This window comes from Oryza brachyantha, chromosome 5, assembly GCF_000231095.2.
Source record: "Oryza brachyantha chromosome 5, ObraRS2, whole genome shotgun sequence".
NCBI classification, from domain to species: Eukaryota; Viridiplantae; Streptophyta; class Magnoliopsida; order Poales; family Poaceae; genus Oryza; species Oryza brachyantha.
The window spans coordinates 2,165,042-2,183,399 of record NC_023167.2 but is presented as its reverse complement, the minus strand read 5'-3'; the positions used below and the strand labels follow the sequence as shown (position 1 = coordinate 2,183,399).

The 18,358-nt window shown below is 40.4% G+C and overlaps 3 protein-coding genes across 3 annotated transcripts; 1 reads left to right on the top strand and 2 right to left on the bottom strand.

Moving 5' to 3' along the window:
* Nucleotides 1-520: 520 nt before the first annotated feature.
* LOC102714376 (protein O-glucosyltransferase 1) lies at nucleotides 521-3,884 on the bottom strand. Its single transcript, XM_040524406.1, has 5 exons — nucleotides 3,629-3,884; nucleotides 2,913-3,505; nucleotides 1,913-2,102; nucleotides 1,750-1,814; nucleotides 521-1,182 (listed from the first exon to the last, which is right to left on the bottom strand). Exons 1-5 carry the CDS (start codon nucleotides 3,770-3,772, stop codon nucleotides 699-701), a joined length of 1,476 nt encoding a protein of 491 aa, XP_040380340.1. The 5' UTR covers nucleotides 3,773-3,884; the 3' UTR covers nucleotides 521-698.
* Nucleotides 3,885-7,624: 3,740 nt separating this feature from the next.
* On the bottom strand, nucleotides 7,625-9,048 carry LOC102717987 (1-aminocyclopropane-1-carboxylate oxidase-like). Its single transcript, XM_006653987.3, has 2 exons — nucleotides 8,789-9,048; nucleotides 7,625-8,663 (listed from the first exon to the last, which is right to left on the bottom strand). Exons 1-2 carry the CDS (start codon nucleotides 8,894-8,896, stop codon nucleotides 7,845-7,847), a joined length of 927 nt encoding a protein of 308 aa, XP_006654050.2. The 5' UTR covers nucleotides 8,897-9,048; the 3' UTR covers nucleotides 7,625-7,844.
* Nucleotides 9,049-16,290: 7,242 nt separating this feature from the next.
* Nucleotides 16,291-17,739, top strand: LOC102717708 (1-aminocyclopropane-1-carboxylate oxidase-like). Its single transcript, XM_006653986.3, has 2 exons — nucleotides 16,291-16,594; nucleotides 16,720-17,739. The coding sequence occupies exons 1-2, from the start codon at nucleotides 16,487-16,489 to the stop codon at nucleotides 17,536-17,538; spliced, it is 927 nt and encodes a 308-aa protein (XP_006654049.2). The 5' UTR covers nucleotides 16,291-16,486; the 3' UTR covers nucleotides 17,539-17,739.
* Nucleotides 17,740-18,358: the final 619 nt, after the last annotated feature.

Genomic DNA, 18,358 nt, shown 5'->3' with positions numbered 1-18,358 from the left:
GAGCGATTTCGATCCCCTCCACGGTAAACAAAACCCTGGTCGGTATGCGTTTTACTGGCAGTCTGGCACCTGTGCTGATAGTGATTAGCTGAACTTAAACACCCTCTGTTCAATAAAAATCAATCCGTAGCATGGTGCATCTGGGGTAACCCTCCAATATAAACCAATCTATAGCACGGTGCTATTTTTTACAGTTGAATCAAAACGGTAATCACTACATTGTTCGTGTTATTTTAACAATCCATCACTTGAACGGTGACCGTCTGCATTACCGTAGATGATTTGGACCACTATAATCACCCATGTGAATTACTCCCTCCGATTTTTTTTATTTAACGTCGTTAATTTTTGATCTGTGTTTGACCCTTTATCTTATTCAAAATATTTATATAATTATTAACTACTTTATTATAATTTAATTTATTACTAAAATAACTTTAAGTATGATTTATAATTTTATATATTTAGATAAAATTTTTAAATAAGACAAATTATAAAAATAAATAAAAAAACAACAACATTAAACAGAAAACCGGAAGGAGTACTTAGGAGGAGAGGCTGAAACTCTTGCGAATCCAAAATCAATATTTTGAAGTTACAAACTTCAAATTTAATTTGTATTGTTTTGGGCTCATTTGAAAGCAAATCCTAATTTAATAAATCTATGGTCATCCTAAAATTTTCTATCCCGCCGTGGCTCACTCGCCGGCGTCGGGCGGCATCACGCACGGCTCCGACGCGGCGGGCCTCGCCGCGGACGCCTCGAGGAACCGCCTCTGCTTCTCGTCGGCGAGGCACAGCACCGACGCCTCGCACACCTCCTGCGCCGGCGCCGGCGGCGCCTCCTCCGGCCGGAACCGCATGAGGCGCGCGTACTCGGAGAGCAGGTGCAGCATGTAGTCGTAGACGGCGGCCATGTCGAGCTCCTGCATCAGCCGCTGGCCGCGCCGCCCCACCGCCTCCGCCTCCGCCGGGTGCGCCTGCCCCCACTCCACGGCGTCCCTGATCGACTCGCACATGCCGGCGCCGGCGCCGCGCACCGGCCAGAAGTTCACCTCCGGCCGCAGCCCGCGGCTGAAGAAGTCCTCGTACTGCGGGTCGATGATGAGCGCCATGGACCCACATGACAGTATGTACTTCAGGCTCACCGACCACGCGAATCCCTCTGCATATATTTTGTACCTGACAGAGAAACCATTACTGTGAACCGCTTGATCCACGCAACTCAACGATGCGTTTTTCGCCCACCACAATGTTTACGCCCCATTTTGATTTGTATGAAAAACATAAAAATTTGCAAGATCCTAAAGGTTATGGTTTGTTTTTTCAGTAAAAAAAGCAAAATGTTTTATAGACGTATTATTATAAACCTAAGAGTAAAGTCTAAAAGATAAACTATAATAAAAAAAATCTTAAAATTAACTCTAAATTTAAGGTTGAAATTTTAAACTTGAAGCTAAAAATAAGGGTGCCAGATTTCTATTATTTTTTTAAAAAAAACTTATTTGTTCCTCTCAACCAAATGATTTGGAGTTAGAGGATCCTATTGAAATTCCCTACTTTGAGTTATTATCTATCCTCTTATTCATGTATTGCTCACCGTTCTAATCAAACATATATTCTCACATTCTTTTCAGTGTTATGCAATTCTCTATTTTACACCTATCTTTCTATTAAAATTATAAAATTACAAGTTTTCGTTTCTGTTTCTAAATTTTGCAATTCTGCGTTTCAAAGGGGCCTTTTTACCTGTGGGTGCATTGGCTGGAGAGCTTGGAGTTTTGGTACCCGGACTTGGCCTCCTCATCCCAATTCTGCACTCACAACAAAATGTTGATCACCACCAAACTACTCACACTGCGACCGATGTTGGTGTTTGATCATATGTTGATGTGAGTGTGATACAACATACCTGGCGCATGATCTCGGCGTGCCAGAGGTTGGTGTCGTTGCAGCCCAGCAGGGCGACCCTCAACGGCGACGCCACGTCCGGGTTGCCCTTCCAGTACGCCGTCGCCACCCTGTCCTGCCACTTCGTCGCCTTGGCTCCCTGCTTGATGCTCATGAACTCGTTGCTCCATGGCTCGATGTTCGTCTCTGGCCTGCATTTGTGCCAGATTAATTTTTTTTTTCTAATCTCAGCTCACATTTGCCGAAAACAGAGGGGACAACTTAGAACATCACTGTAGAATGCTGATAAACATGGATAAATAAAAATCATATTTGACAAGTAAACCCTTTTAAATTATGTTGTTTTGATGAATGCAAATAGTAGAGATATATTTTCACCCTTAGTTTTCGCTTATGCGTATAATAATCTAAATTTAAATTTTTAACATTACCTTTACAGTTGATTTTGGGAGTTTATTTTATTGTAGTTTGTTTTTTAACCTTTGTTTTAGATAGCTAAGAAGACCCATGTAAAAATTTTATTTATAAATTATTTTCCTTTTGTAAATATGTCGCTTGACTTATTTGTGGAATAAGCGAAAGAATAGGCACCTATGATAATATGATGTCTCTTGGAGTATGTATAAAACTTTTGCAAAAAGAAAAGATAAGCAGTGAAAGTTTGTATTGAACAGTATATTAGTACATGGAGTGGAATAAAAAGAAACAAATAGAGTAACAGTAAATCACATCAGTAGTACTACCTTCGTTTCGTAATGTAAGATGTTTGACTTTTTTATCGTAACGTTTGACCATTTGTCTTATTCAAAAATTTAATATAAATATAAAAAATAGTAACTCATGCTAAAGTTCTTTTAATAATAAAGTAAGGCACAAGCAATAGATGATATTTTTATAATTTTTAAATAAAATAAATAGTCAAAAATTACAAGCAAAAAATTCAACCAGAGCAGTAAGAAGAGGACAAGCAATAAGACAAAATACTTTTTGTTTATTCTTACCAGCCCCAGAAGGACCAATCAGGGAAAGGGATGTCGAAGTGGTCCCGGGTGGTGCAGTACCGGAACAGCGGCGGCGCGCCAGGGTCGCCGTCGCCGCCGTGCTCGGTGCGGTTGATGGCCGGCCGGTCCATGCAGTCGAACATGAGCTCCACGTCGGGGACGCGGCCGGGGTACCGCCGCATCAGCTGCAGGAGGCTCCACGCCGTGAACAGCGCCCGGCTCTGGACGCACGCGTAGTAGAGCTCCACGTGCAGCCGCCGCCCGCCGCCGGTGATGGCCACGCGCATGGACGCGCGGCGCCGCGCTGCGTCGAGCAGCGCGCGCGTCACGCCGCCGCGCCGCCGCCACGGCGCGAGGTCGCGCCGGATGGCGGCGAAGTACGCCGGGCACTGCCGCGGCGCCGACGCGTTCGCCCCCGGCTGCGGCCGCGGCTCCGGCTGCGCCAGCGGCGGCAGGCAGGTCAGGGACGGCGCGCACCGGAACGCGGCGCGCGCCGGCGCCCTCCCCTTGTCGTGCGGGAACGGGTGCCACGGCGTCGGCTCCAGGTTGTGCCCCAGCAGCGTCGTCGTCCTCGACACCGCGTCGTCGTACGCCTACACCCACCCACCCACCCGCCATGAACGACCGATCCGTGCAAGCACACGTACCACACCCACAAACAATGGCTGACTGGCGAGCAAGAAGACAAGATCGATCCGGCGCGCGCGCGTACGTACCGAGCGGACGATGGCGAAGACGACGACGGCGGAGAAGGCGGCGATGGTGGACACGACCAAAGACGACAGCGGCGGGTTGCGCGCGCGGGCACGTCCGCCACCACCACCACCGGCACCGACCGGCTCTGGCGTGTGTCCCGCCATGCAATGCGCTCCGACGAGGCGGCCGCGGCGGCGAGAGTGGAAGGGAAGGTGTCACTGGCACGAGTGTGGGTGTGATGCGAATGCGATCCTCTGCCATTCTTGGCTCCCTGAATTTGTGCAGCCAACGGCTGCTGCCAACGTTCTCTCACTGTTAGTTATAACAGCGATCTTTACCCGGTCCTAGCTAGCTTAGCACATGGTAATTGTTATTATTGTTATTTACTACTACTATTATTATTGTTATTATTATTGGATCTGCGGTCAATTTTGCCTTGAGATTGGTGCAGGTTTTCGAAATTCAAACCAAACAATGGATGTTTTATTTAGTGTTGTACCCTTTGCACATGCCTTGGTTAGTACCTGTTCGTACTACTTATGGTTTTGTTTTTTTGTTTTCCATTTTGTTGTCTGATAAAGCACCTATTAACCTAGGTCCTGCTTTGAAGATTCTTTTTTGATAAAGCACCAATTAAATTAGGTCCTGTTTGTTTTTTAATTTTAAAACTAAATCCTTTAGAAACATATTTCTAGAACTGAGTCTTATCCCACGGTACTTTTCTTAGCATGACTAAATAATATTGTCAAATATGATTGTTTTATTTGATCATGTCAGCAAGACTAGTGGACATCGTTATTAGGTTGCGCTAGTTTCGCTAGTGCAATATAAACCGTCACATCAACTTCTCGTGAGATGATATTATTATTTGGTCACGCTAGGTGGGGTTGGGTGGCTAATAGATTCAAATCTAGAAATAAATTTCAAGAGGATTTAGTTTTAAAGTTAATAAAATAAAAAAGCTTAAACAAGATAATTAAAAACATTTTTTGGTTGCAGCTTATAAACTACAAACACGTGCCGTTGGAACGAATTTCACACCTCTATTTTTAGTGGTTTAAAAACCAAGGTTAAATGATGACAAAAACGTCACTGTCTCAACTTTAATCCTAAAATTCAATTTTGACTTAAATATTTTTTATGCAAAGTCTAGCTAGAAACCACAACTATTTTGGAATGACTTAGTAAAAATAATCAAGGGAGACTATGACTCCTTTTAAACAAGAGGATGAAAAAAATTGTAAAAAAACATGCTTAAAAACCATATTTGTTTCAAAAAAACAACTTACATGTATTTCTTAGAAGATTCCTATACCACCTAGACAACATATAACCAAGGTCCATTTAAAACATAAAAATCCTATAATAATTTCGCAAACAACTCTAAATCAGGTTCAAGTTACGTTGCTCGTTTTGCTACGAAATTCGGTGCGTTTTAGATGGGCCTAACCTAAGCCACAAAAGACACTTGCGCCATTGCGGATATGGATATCTTCCAGCTAAGGGCCGGAGGCATCTTGCTCCCATGTGGACCAATCGATCCAAAATTGCAAAAGAGAGTGAGAAAAAGAAGAGAAAATTCCATCATAGAGGAGGCAGAGCCCTTGGGGCTTCTTTTTCCCATCCATTGGTGTGCAGATGGCAAGCTCAGCAAGGTAGCATCCTGTTCCCTCTTGTCGCCAATGGCAGGGTCGCCACCACATGGAGTAGTGAGTGATTTGGACGTGCACTAATGGTGGTCCACAGAGTTGGCATCTGCACTAACTCACATGTGAATTGTGACGAGTGTGATGCACTACTACTGGTACTTTATACTCTCTTGAACAAGTAAAGATGTGTGCGATTTGAGCCAGACTTATGAGTGTTAGATCCATCCCTGTTTTCTTTAAAATGAGATGGTTTTAGTTGTTTATTTGGTTTGATGGATGAGATTATTCTATTTTTTAGACAGACAACGCTTATCTATATGCTAGTCCACGTTCGGTCAAAGACCCAACAAAGGATGAAGCGAGCGGTGGCGGTGCGGGCGGGTTCATCGCTCCAACGTGGGCAACAACTTCGGTGTGAGCTCGGTCGGCGGCAAGCGCGCATGCAAACAAATGGCAGCCTCCTCCTTTCCCTTGGCCGACGATTTAGCTCGGCTGACGGCGGGAACACGAGGAGGAGGGGAGGATCTTGGCCAGTGTCACTGCTCTCTAGATCTGGCACTTGGTTGGTATCATTGGCCGGTGCAGGAGCATGGAGGAACCAAGGAGCTCGGCCGACAACATGCACACATGAAGGAGCTTGGCGACAGTGAGAGCACGGAGGAGCGACAGTTAAAGACAGAGGGTGCGCATATACAAGAAGTAGGCTTGGCGATGGCAGGCAGACAATGTCACTCGACCCATGTAGGTTGGCTTGGTCCAATGTATTTTGGCAGACGAGCTAGACTCAGATCTAGGAAGAATATTTTTCTTCTAGATCCAACTCATCCACCCATATTTAAACCAAATACCTAAGAATGTGTTGGCTCTGTCCCAACCTTAAAACTAAACACATCCTATGAATACAACATTCTAAGGGGTGATCCAAACAACATATTTATAAAAAAATAATTTAGAGTAAAACAATATACATTTTTCTTAGCTATCAAAAAGCCAATGTTGAAAAATAAACTATGATAAACAAAATTCAACAACAACTCTAAATTTAAGGTTGAAAGTTCAAATTTCGGCTTATAAGCGGAACCAGAAGCGACCTCCTTAGAAATGCAACTATCAATTCGACCTTATTTTCTAAACTTTTCTAATTTGGCCTTGCTTTTCAAAAAATAACTTGTTGTTAAAGACTCTATTCTATAAAGTCAAGTTAACGATGCTAAACTTAGGGCAAAAAATACTGTTTATGCCATTGCTTATTTGATCATACTTTCTCAGAGGTTTTATTTATGCTAAGGTTTCTGTTAAAATTATTAAGGCCCACTTGTAATTTTGTCAAATCTAAGCAGGTTAAATAAGCAAGGACATAAATAACATTTTGAATCAAATTTTAACACCATTAACTTGTTTTTACTAACTAGTGTGTCACAAAGACTATTTTTAAAAAGCAGGATCGAATAATCAAAGTTGAGAAAACATACCAAAGGAGTCAACTTTTAAAACAGGATGAAAAATACATTAGCCCCTGAATTCTAACACCTATCTTCTAATGGGTCGGGCATGGATCCGAATAGATTATTTGGTTTATAAATTTTCACCGACCATTAATTAGAAAGTGGGGAGAAAAGAAAATACACTTTTAGTAAAATAATAGGATCATGGTGTAATTATGAGTGCGCACACATCCTACCTGTTTGTCTTCTTACTTTTGTTCAATATATGGCTTATATAAACTGAATTGCTAGTAATACTATATCTTAGACATCACAATAGATAATTTTAAAAATAGCAAAAGGTATCCTGCATGAAATACAGGATAAAACATATTGAGGATTTGGGATTACAATTTTGTTAACCGTCAAGGAATTTCATTATTAATGGTACAGAAACATGAGCAACAGAAATATTGCAATCTACTTCCTCCGTTTCATAACGCAAGAGGTTTGTAAGGTTTGACCATTCGTCTTATTCAAAAAATTATAAAAATATCACTTGTGACTTACTTTATTATGAAAAGAATTTTAAACATAACTTGTTATTTTTTATACTTAGTTTTAAAGTTTTGAATAAGACGAATGATCAAATGTTGTAACCAAAAAAAGTTAAACATCTTACATTATGAAACGGAGGTAGTATATATCATTCAAATAAATAGGACAGATCCTAGATAAAAAAAAATCTGCAGGCACAACAAGGGCGTAAATAAAAATTAGTAAACTCCACTTGTAATTTTGTCAAATCTAAGTTGGGTTAAATAAGCAAGGGCGTAAATAACATTTTGAATCGAATTTTAACACCGTTAACTTGTTTTACTGAATAGTGTGTCACAAAGACATTATTTTATCATACAAATAAAAGAAATAAAAATCTACAGGTACAGACAACATCCTTTATATATAACAATACACGCTTATATAACATTCTTAGTGACAATCATGAGACACCAAAATTCCAAATTACTGTAACATACAATAAATGCAGTCTCATGACAATAATCACACTACAATATTTTAAGATAACATTTTTTTAATCTTAATTTAGCATGTTATATGATTTATTATGCAACTAATTTATTCACAAATAAAAGTGTTTAATTTTAAGCAGATTTTGGCGCCTTGACGGCTTCGAAGCGTGGCTCCTTGGCATCGAACTTCTGCTTGGCGTACACGTCCATGTACTCGCCGAACACGTACTCCGGGTAGGCGGCGGCGCCGTCCACCGCCGGCGAGATGCTCGCCTCGAGCGCCGGGTTGTAGAACGACGCCACGGAGCGCCGGTTGCCGTCGCGCATCGGGAGGACGCGGTGCCACGCGCTGCGGTAGCGGCCGTTGCTGAGCACCTCCACCTGGTCGCCGGTGTTGATCACGATGGCGTCGGCGAGCGGCTGCACGTCGACCCACTCGCCGCCCTTGAGCACCTGCAGGCCGCCGACGCGGTCGTCCTGGAAGAGCAGGATGACGCCGCCGGCGTCGGTGTGGGCGCGGAGGCCGGTGATGAGGTCGGGCCGCGGGCACGGCGGGTAGTGGCTGACCTTGGTGCCGAAGAAGGGCGCGTGGCGGCCGTCGCCGGTGAAGGCGCGCTTGATGCGTCCCTTGTCGAGGCCGAGGTTCTCGTCCATGGCCTCCATGACCCTCTCCGCCAGCTTCCGCAGCTCGGCGCGGTACTCCCGCATCGTCTCCTTGAACTCCGGCGGGCTGGACGGCCACTGGTTGTCTTCGTGGAGGTAGAAGATATCCTCCCAGTCCATGTCGTCCACCGGCGCCACCGCCTCGCCGCGCCGCTCCGCCTCCACGAGCCCCTTCAGCGTCCGCACCGGCTCCGACTCCATGAACGCCGCCTCCCGGAGACGGTAGCTCTCCGAGCACACCTTCTTCACCCGATCAAGAAGCTCCTTCGGGACGCCATGGTTCACCAGCTGCAATGATCATCTCAAGATATTACCATCTCAATCAACAACACGATCAATGCTTCCTTCCATGATCAGCTAACCAGCAACCATGGCAGGCACGTCGATCTGATTAATCATTCATGGCTACCTACCTGGAAGAACCCCCACTCCTCGCAGCCGCTGTCGATCTGCGCCATCGTGTCGGCCCTCTCGGAGGCGGTGCCGTCGAGCTTGGAGAAGTCGATCACCGGAACCACCATGGCTGAAGCTTTCAAGAAGATGATGCAACTAAAACACAAGTTATTTGTGAATGAAGATGATGAAGCAATCAAGCTTGGTCTTGGAAGTAATTAAGCTGCTGCTGCTGCTGCTGCTTGATTGAGTTCTTATGGATTGAGTTGCTATGGATTTTGAGCTAGGATGGACACATATTTATAGGCACTAGGCATGGATGCACAGAATGGATTAATATTTTAATTCCAAAAAGATGCGGGACAATTTGGTCAAACACACCAGCAATGTCGGAGCTGACCTGGCATCAGCCAGGTGATGAAGCTTCTGGGCAGCAGACAGCCGTTGGATGCCTCTGTCAATTTGGTATTTGCATCCTCATGTAATTATGCACCAATTGGATGCAAGCTGATGATGGACCATGCATGTCCTTGTCATGTGTGTGTGACCTTTGAACTAACCCTCATTACACTGGCAGAGGCATGCCATGTTGCCATGACACATCCTTGTACCATGATTAATTAGTGTCGTATTATTGTTCACATGAATGATGATCCATAATTCAGAGTTAATTCGATCTAGTTTTGGAGGCAGAAGGTGGGTGTATATATCCGTGCTAGATCTAGAGGCTAGGTTATAATCTATTTCTTAAGAGAGCAATTTTACGATACTTGAGTATGTACTGAGAGGTATCAAAATTTTATTGTAAAATTTGGTACCTCCTTGATACCTTTCGATACCTTCTTAAAAACTGTAAAATTGCCCTTCTTAACCATAAAATTGCTCTTCTTAAGAAGAAGTCGAATTAAAAGGTAAGCTATACTTTCCCAACTAGATGTTTAAACTGTCCTAAAATACAAGTGTGTACATACAATTTTTGCCTTAGATCGAAGTATACAAAGGCTGGGTTCTAGAGTAGGGGATGGAGAATACACGCAAAGTAAAATGAGACATTATCGTATAATTGTGCGTGTTAGTTATTTCAAGCTTGAAAAATAGATTAATAGTCTCGCTATTTTTTTATTTTACAGCATTGACTTTTTTATTTGCGTTTGAATATTCGTCTTATTTAAAAATATTGTGTAAATATGCAAAATTATAGGTTATTCTTAAAATTTCTTTAGTAATAAATCAAATCATAACAAAATAATTAATAATTATATAATTTTTTAAATAAGACAAATGATTAAATATTTAAATGTAAACCTAAAAGTCAACCACGTCAAATAAAAAACATGAGAGTATAGTTTCCATATCAACTTTTGTATGATTTTTTTCTTAAAAAAGATGTACCAATGCGTGTGTGCAGCAACGAACACTTGCAAATGTTCGCATGTAGCAGTATCTGTACTAACACGAACTCCCTAATTCTTGGAATTTTCTGTGGAAAGTACGCAAATACTATAATCAGTTTACATCAAGAAGACAAATTTACCTGAAACTTGGCATCTGAGATACACTTCAATAGACTTCAATGATCGATGGCACAGTATTCCCTGAGGAAAAGGAAAAGAAAAGAAAATGAAATGAAAAGCTTGCAGCATATCTTGCCAAAGAACAAATGGCCTGGCCATGAGAGTGTTATTGATGTTTCCTGGATTGTTTCTCTCCAGGAAAGTGTGAGGAAAATGGCCAAGAATTTTTAGGGCCAGAATTGTATTCCTCTATCTGTCCCCCCCCCCCCTCTCTCTCTCTCTCTCTCTCTCTCTCTCTTTCTAGTTTTGGATCCAGAGTTGTCATCTCCTTTGGTCCCTAGCTCATCCGGTCATCCAATTGTTCAGGCTTCACAGTGAACTTGTTGTTTCTTTGCTCTTGTGTTTTGTGCGAGTGCAGCAAAACTCCATGAATCCCAGTGACAGCCTCTATCAACTTGCAGCTGGGGGGCCAGGTGAATTAAATTGTCCATGTGATTGGCAAGCTATCAGATGGAACCTCAGTTCCATGTTCCATTTTTTGCTTCCATTGTGGATATCTATATGCATGCAAAGTCCAGTCAATGTTTGCAGCAACAAAGTTTTAGCAAAATTTTTCTTCAGGTGTAGGACACAGAAGTGCTGAACCGAGCAATTCGTTCAGGAATCCTACTGCCGATCACGTTCTCCTCTTATGGATAGGGACTATCACGTGCACACATCTTGAAGCTCCTAAACAATATTTTTAGCTAAAGCTTTGTATGTATAAGTTTTCTGAATACTTTTTCAAAGAACCTTTTCACTTTATAATATTTAATTCATTTGTGAGTACAGTCAAATATTCTCATAAAATAAGATAATCAATCATCTATTCCTTCAATCAGCCGAAAAGAAATGGGCTTTACCTCATCAAGGAGCCGAGCTTGAGTAAGCCAGTTTGCGTAGGCTCGAGCTCTTCTGCACAAAATCGAGCATACCAAAACTTTGATCTCTTGCTAGGCTCGGCTCAAGTATATAAGACAATATATTTCATAAAAAACAATTTTAAGTCAATCATGTTAAATAAATGTAATTAATATATATAATACAGAGACATATGAGTTTATTATTTAAATGTATAATAATTAATACTTAATCTATTTTCTCATCAAATAAAAAAAATATAGCTAAGCCTATGAGAAGTTTGAGCTCGCCTCAACAAAGCTCGCGATGTTTAGGCATAGGCTAGACCCATTAGGAGCTCGGATCAAGCCTGAGACAAGACAATCTGGAACACGTCGACAGTTTTCGAGCTTTTTTACTAGCCCTAGCCCTACCTGAATCTTACTTTGCATGTCTTTATAGAATGACCAATTTTCATCTATGTATGGAACAAAGTTTGGATCAATGTTTTCGTTTACAAAAGTTTAGGTACCGTTTAGTTTCTAAAATCTTTTTCTAAAAACATCACATCAAATCTTTGGACATTTAAATGAAACATTAAACATAGATGAAAATAAAAACTAATTGCACAGTTACAGAAAAATTATGAGATGAATCTTTTGATTATAATTAGTGTATGATTAGTCATAAGTGCTACAGTAACCAACATGCGCTAATGACGAATTAATTATGCTCAAAAGATTTGTCTCGTGATTTTCAGGCGAGCTATGAAATTCGAAAACCCCTTCCGACGTCCGGTGAAACATTCAACGTGATCCTTTGCCAAAAATTTTTAACACCAAGGCCTTAGATCAATTATGTTGCATATTGTCAGTGCTGTCAATTATGTGATTAATTGCCCAGTTGTAACCAGAATCCCGTCGCATCACGTCAGTGTAACAGGTAGCCAAATGAGACCAGAAAAACATTCAGGCAGGCAGATGTCGCTGTCACCTTTACCTGCATAGGAGGTCATGTTGAATTAGTCGTAGTTAAGTCAAGAAATTAATTAATTACATAGTGCCTAGTCGAGTTAATTATTCAGTTAGTTGGCATTCATTCCAAAACAAGAATTCAAAGATTGTGCATGCTAATTTTTATATATATATATATATATATATATATATATATATATATATATCACCATTATATCAGGAGGTTTGCAATTTGCATTCCAGATAAGAAACATATTTTTCTCGAGTAACATTTGAATTCTCCTCCATCTCACATTCCACTGATGATGTGTGCATTCATGCATGTGCATTTTGAACAAGTCATATGTTTGATCTCAATAAGATCAAAATTAAAACTTAATGTTCATTTGTGATAACTAATATGCCTAATAGCCCATGAAGTAATCGTGCCTGGATTAGTTGGAAATATGAGCACTGATGTGTGTATGAGAAAACATACGCATTTGTATGCACGAGACCATATGGCATGTTGACGAAGAACACAAGACTGAAAAGAATAGCATTCCAATTTAGTTAGTCCGATGTTGCATTAGGGATGATGTGGAAGATATATATAACTTTTAATCAACACAATCTTGAACTGAATTGAAGTCTTTCAGATGAATTCGAGAAATCTCCAAACTAAACGTCATATCACCAGTTTCATCACATTGTTCTTGAGCAAAACATGCATGCATATGAATCTATCGCCATGGTCCCTAAGTAATCCTTGATCAAACGGTCAGCAGTCTTCATTGTCAGCCATGCATGATCAACCGTATGCATCTATATGTTGGAAAAGAGTCATAATTTTTTTAAAAAACATGTTATATTATCTATTTATTTGTTTGGTGTTGGTTTTATCAGTACTCTATCTTCAGATATCACTTATTCTTTATCCGTTTCATATCATAAGATATTTTAACTATACCTAAATTCATCTACATAACAATATATATATATATATATATATATTAATATATATATATATATTAATATGTACACCCCATAGAATAAGCTATCTATGTCCCCCTTCCCTCATAAGGCCCAAACCCACCTCCCACTTACTTCTAAAGGCCTAAAACCTCTCTCTTAGCCTGGTCAAACCTCTCCCACGTCGGTCAAACCCGTTCTTTGACCTTTCTCCACAGCTCACATTTGTTTCAGTCCCGTCTGTCTGAAAAGTGCAGTAACACGAAGACAAAAATACAGTAACATGCCTTATAAAATACAGTAACAACATTATGACATATCTAGTTTTTTAAATCATATTTTTAACCACGGTAATGAAAACGGTTTTAAAAAATAATATAAGACACATGAGATATTGGTCTCTAAAGATTGGAAATATAACCTTTTAGCTCTCCCACATGTATTAATTGTATTGTAGCAATAGTATACAGTCACACCTTGTGTTACTGCCCTTCGATCATGATGTTATTATATTTATATCACGACGTTACTGTAATTATGCAGTAACAACGCACATATTACTGCACTTATATCGCTATATTACTATATAATTATAGTAATAATACTCATATTTTATAGTAACATGGTATTATTGCTACATAGAATGTATAGTGTTATTGTAGCTATTGCCATAACATTAGTATATACTAATACAAATCTTATAGATATTTCTTAAGATTCCAAACTTTAAACAACTTTATCTCTCACCTCATATATTATTTTTTAAAAACGTTTCTACCGAATTGTTAGAAAAAAGTGCTTTAAAAAAGTAGATCCCTCATGTGTATGTTTCGACGTTGTTACTGCGAATTAGTTATCGTGTTACTGTATTTTTTAATTCGTGTTACTGCAGAATTCCTAGAAGACGAGGGGTGAACTTAGATAGACAAGAGGGGAAGCCCATAAGGGGTTGGCCCATGTGGGGAACTCTTTGACCAACCTTTAATTGAGGTGGATATGATTTTTGGACCTAAGAAAGAGTGGTGGGAGGTGGGACGGGCCTTAGGAGGCCTCAGAATGGAGGGGGTTACTAAGGGGTGCACGTATTAGTCTTGTTATATTTAAGGTGCCCTATCTTATATCTCAAGATGTATGAATTAATAATCAATCTTGACCATTTGTTTTTTCTATTATCTTCACATCCTATTTAATAAAACACAACATCCAAGTAAAGCATTAATATGTCTAATCATGCTTTCTAAAATTAAACCACGCAAGCAAGGAATGTGCAACAATTATTGAACTTTATAAAAACAAATAAATCGTGGTTTTAAATCCAAAAATTATACAAGAGATACAAAAATAAAGTTTGTTTTGAATTTTAAAATATTTGAATTTTTGTCAACACATGATATTTTAATTAATTCCCATTTAAGATGCATGTTCATATAACTTTGAAGATTTGAAATTACCTTTTACCCACAATAATACTAATTTGAGAAAAAAGATAATCATATTAAAAATTAATATAATTCAAATATATAGAATTTAATTTGATTATTTTTATTTGTTTTATAGAATTACAGACTTTAATATCCAATTAAGGAAACATTCATGCGTTTCTTATCACTTATCAGTCTACAACAATTACCTTCAAAACCATTTAGATTGTAATAAATGATGTTTTAACCCTCATAAGATAAAAGTAACACTAGCCCTTAGATCAATGGGCATTGGATGCTGTGAAATACTTTTGATGTACCTTAAATTATACTTTATATAAATGTCTTAAATTATCCCTTATATAAATGTCTAGATTTGTTATTATTTGTATTGGCAATTCTAGAAAATCTTACCTTTTAAAACAGATATTGTATATTTTTACGGTGCTCATTAAGGCTACCGGTCAATGTGCACGCGTTCCATGTGTCCTCTTTCTAAACAACCGGTTGCATCATTTTTATGGTCGAAGTTGGATCCTCTCGCTCTCCTTAAGCATAAATTTTCTTCTTCTTTTAAAGGAAAAAATAACAACCAAGTGTTTCACTGAAGAAGATGACAGCACACGCCGAACAAGAGTGCAGACATTTGCTAATTCCTGATAATCATGTTCCCGCCAAGATATCTAAATTTTACTGCTCCGTTTTATAAGGCTCCGTTTTATAAGGTAAGATATTTGACTTTTTTTATAACGTTTGACAATTCATCTTATTCAAAAACTTAGTACAAATATAAAAAACGACAAGTCATGCTTAAAGTTCTTTGTTAGTCACAAGCAAATTAATGATATTTTCATAATTTTTTGAATAAGACAAATGATCAAACATTGCAAGCAAAAAAATTAAATATCTTACATTATGAAACGGAGGGAGTATTTGCTAGAGGGGCTAGTTTTGTTTAAATTACAATAAGAGATTTTTTACCATTCTTTAAAAAGTATCTCGATGTATCACACTTTTTAGTATAAAAGTTTAATACCTTGAGATACCAAAATTTTATACTAGTTTTTTTACCTCTAAGGAATAGTAAAAAAACCCTTACAATAATACATAGTGAGTACTTTAAAAGGAAAAACTCAAATTATGGAAAATGTCTAGCTTAGTCCCTGCTCGCCCTACATGTTATATTCTTCCTGAAACTTGGGAAAAATGTGATGTTCAAACCAAGTACCCAATCCTGTTTGAAAACACACACACACACACAAATCTAATAGTGGAAACAATCGAAACTGTTACATTTTGTCTGATGCAGAACAACTTGTCCTGGGTCAATATCCTCTCTGCATCAACTTGCTCCAAGATATATCAATCATCCTTTATGACTTGATTTGCTATCTTCATGTTGATTAGGAGGATTAGACTTTTGAGTCCTTTTATTCTACTCAAGAGAAGGGAAGCGGTATATAAGGACAACACAATGACAAGGGTTGTTTTGGTTCCAGAGAAAAAAAATTAAAAGTCACTGATAATGACACATAGGTAATCAACCAACCAATCAGCTTGGTATATATGCCAAATCTAATTAAGCATGACATCCAAACTCAAATTCTAGCAATCTATCTAACCAAAATCCAAGCATCCTGGCCGGGTGCTACCTCCCAGAAACTTCTAATTTATTTTTCCCACATGCAGAAAATTATTATTAATTATTTACAGCAGCCAACCCAGCTGATCCTGGCCTATAAAACACTCGTGCCCTAGATCCATTTGAAGCCATCATCAGCTGCATGCAATTAAGCTTGCATCACTAGCTAACTAAACTTCCTACTTGCTCTCTTCTTGTTGCTTAATTACACTAGCTACCTGCTGCATACATTGCAGCAGCTTAATTAATTACTTCCAAGACCAAGCTTAATTGCTTCATAATCTTCATTCACAAATAACTTGTGTTTAGTTGCATCATCTTCTTGAAAGCTTCAGCCATGGTGGTTCCGGTGATCGACTTCTCCAAGCTCGACGGCACAGCCTCCGAGAGGGCCGCGACGATGGCGCAGATCGACAGCGGCTGCGAGGAGTGGGGGTTCTTCCAGGTAGGTAGCCATGAATGATTAATCAGATCGACGTGCCTGCCATGGTTGCTGGTTAGCTGATCATGGAAGGAAGCATTGATCGTGTTGTTGATTGAGATGGTAATCGCTTGAGATGATCATTGCAGCTGGTGAACCATGGCGTCCCGAAGGAGCTTCTTGATCGGGTGAAGAAGGTGTGCTCGGAGAGCTACCGTCTCCGGGAGGCGGCGTTCATGGAGTCGGAGCCGGTGCGGACGCTGGAGGGGCTCTTGGAGGCGGAGCGGCGCGGCGAGGCGGTGGCGCCGGTGGACGACATGGACTGGGAGGATATCTTCTACCTCCACGAAGACAACCAGTGGCCGTCCAGCCCGCCGGAGTTCAAGGAGACGATGCGGGAGTACCGCGCCGAGCTGCGGAAGCTGGCGGAGAGGGTCATGGAGGCCATGGACGAGAACCTCGGCCTCGACAAGGGACGCATCAAGCGCGCCTTCACCGGCGACGGCCGCCACGCGCCCTTCTTCGGCACCAAGGTCAGCCACTACCCGCCGTGCCCGCGGCCCGACCTCATCACCGGCCTCCGCGCCCACACCGACGCCGGCGGCGTCATCCTGCTCTTCCAGGACGACCGCGTCGGCGGCCTGCAGGTGCTCAAGGGCGGCGAGTGGGTCGACGTGCAGCCGCTCGCCGACGCCATCGTGATCAACACCGGCGACCAGGTGGAGGTGCTCAGCAACGGCCGCTACCGCAGCGCGTGGCACCGCGTCCTCCCGATGCGCGACGGCAACCGGCGCTCCGTGGCGTCGTTCTACAACCCGGCGCTCGAGGCGAGCATCTCGCCGGCGGTGGACGGCGCCGCCGCCTACCCGGAGTACGTGTTCGGCGAGTACATGGACGTGTACGCCAAGCAGAAGTTCGATGCCAAGGAGCCACGCTTCGAAGCCGTCAAGGCGCCAAAATCTGCTTAAAATTAAACACTTTTATTTGTGAATAAATTAGTTGCATAATAAATCATATAACATGCTAAATTAAGATTAAAAAAATGTTATCTTAAAATATTGTAGTGTGATTATTGTCATGAGACTACATTTATTGTATGTTACAGTAATTTGAAATTTTGGTGTCTTATGATTGTCAGTAAGAATGTTATATAAGCGTGTATTGTTATATATAAAGGATGTTGTCTGTACCTGTAGATTTTTATTTCTTTTATTTGTATGATAAAATAATGTCTTTGTGACACACTATTCAGTAAAACAAGTTAACGGTGTTAAAATTGGATTCAAAATGTTATTTACGCCCTTGCTTATTTAACCCAACTTAGATTTGACAAAATTACAAGTGGAGTTTACTAATTTTTATCACAAATCTTAGCATAAACAAAACCTTTGGGAAAGTATAATTAATAAGCAATGGCGTAAACATTATTTTTGGCCCTAAGTTTAGCATCATTAAACAATTTTTTTATTTATTAATGTTATATTCGATTTGTATTATTTTAAGTACACAACTATTACAGATTGGTAAAATATGTATAAACAAACCAATATATCTATTATTACGTAGCCACAGCATAAAAAATAATTAGACAACAATACGTAATACATTATGGCTATAGGATAAATTAAAAAACCAATTCAATTGTAAAAACCACCTGTTTCACCGAAAATCGGTCGGTTCGCTGGTCTTTTACCAGTTCGATCGTAGGGGCGGGTGGAACCGAGCCGCTAAGGATGGTAGTTCCCGTTTTTTTTTTCTTTTCAACCGCCTACTATGCTCCAGACAATG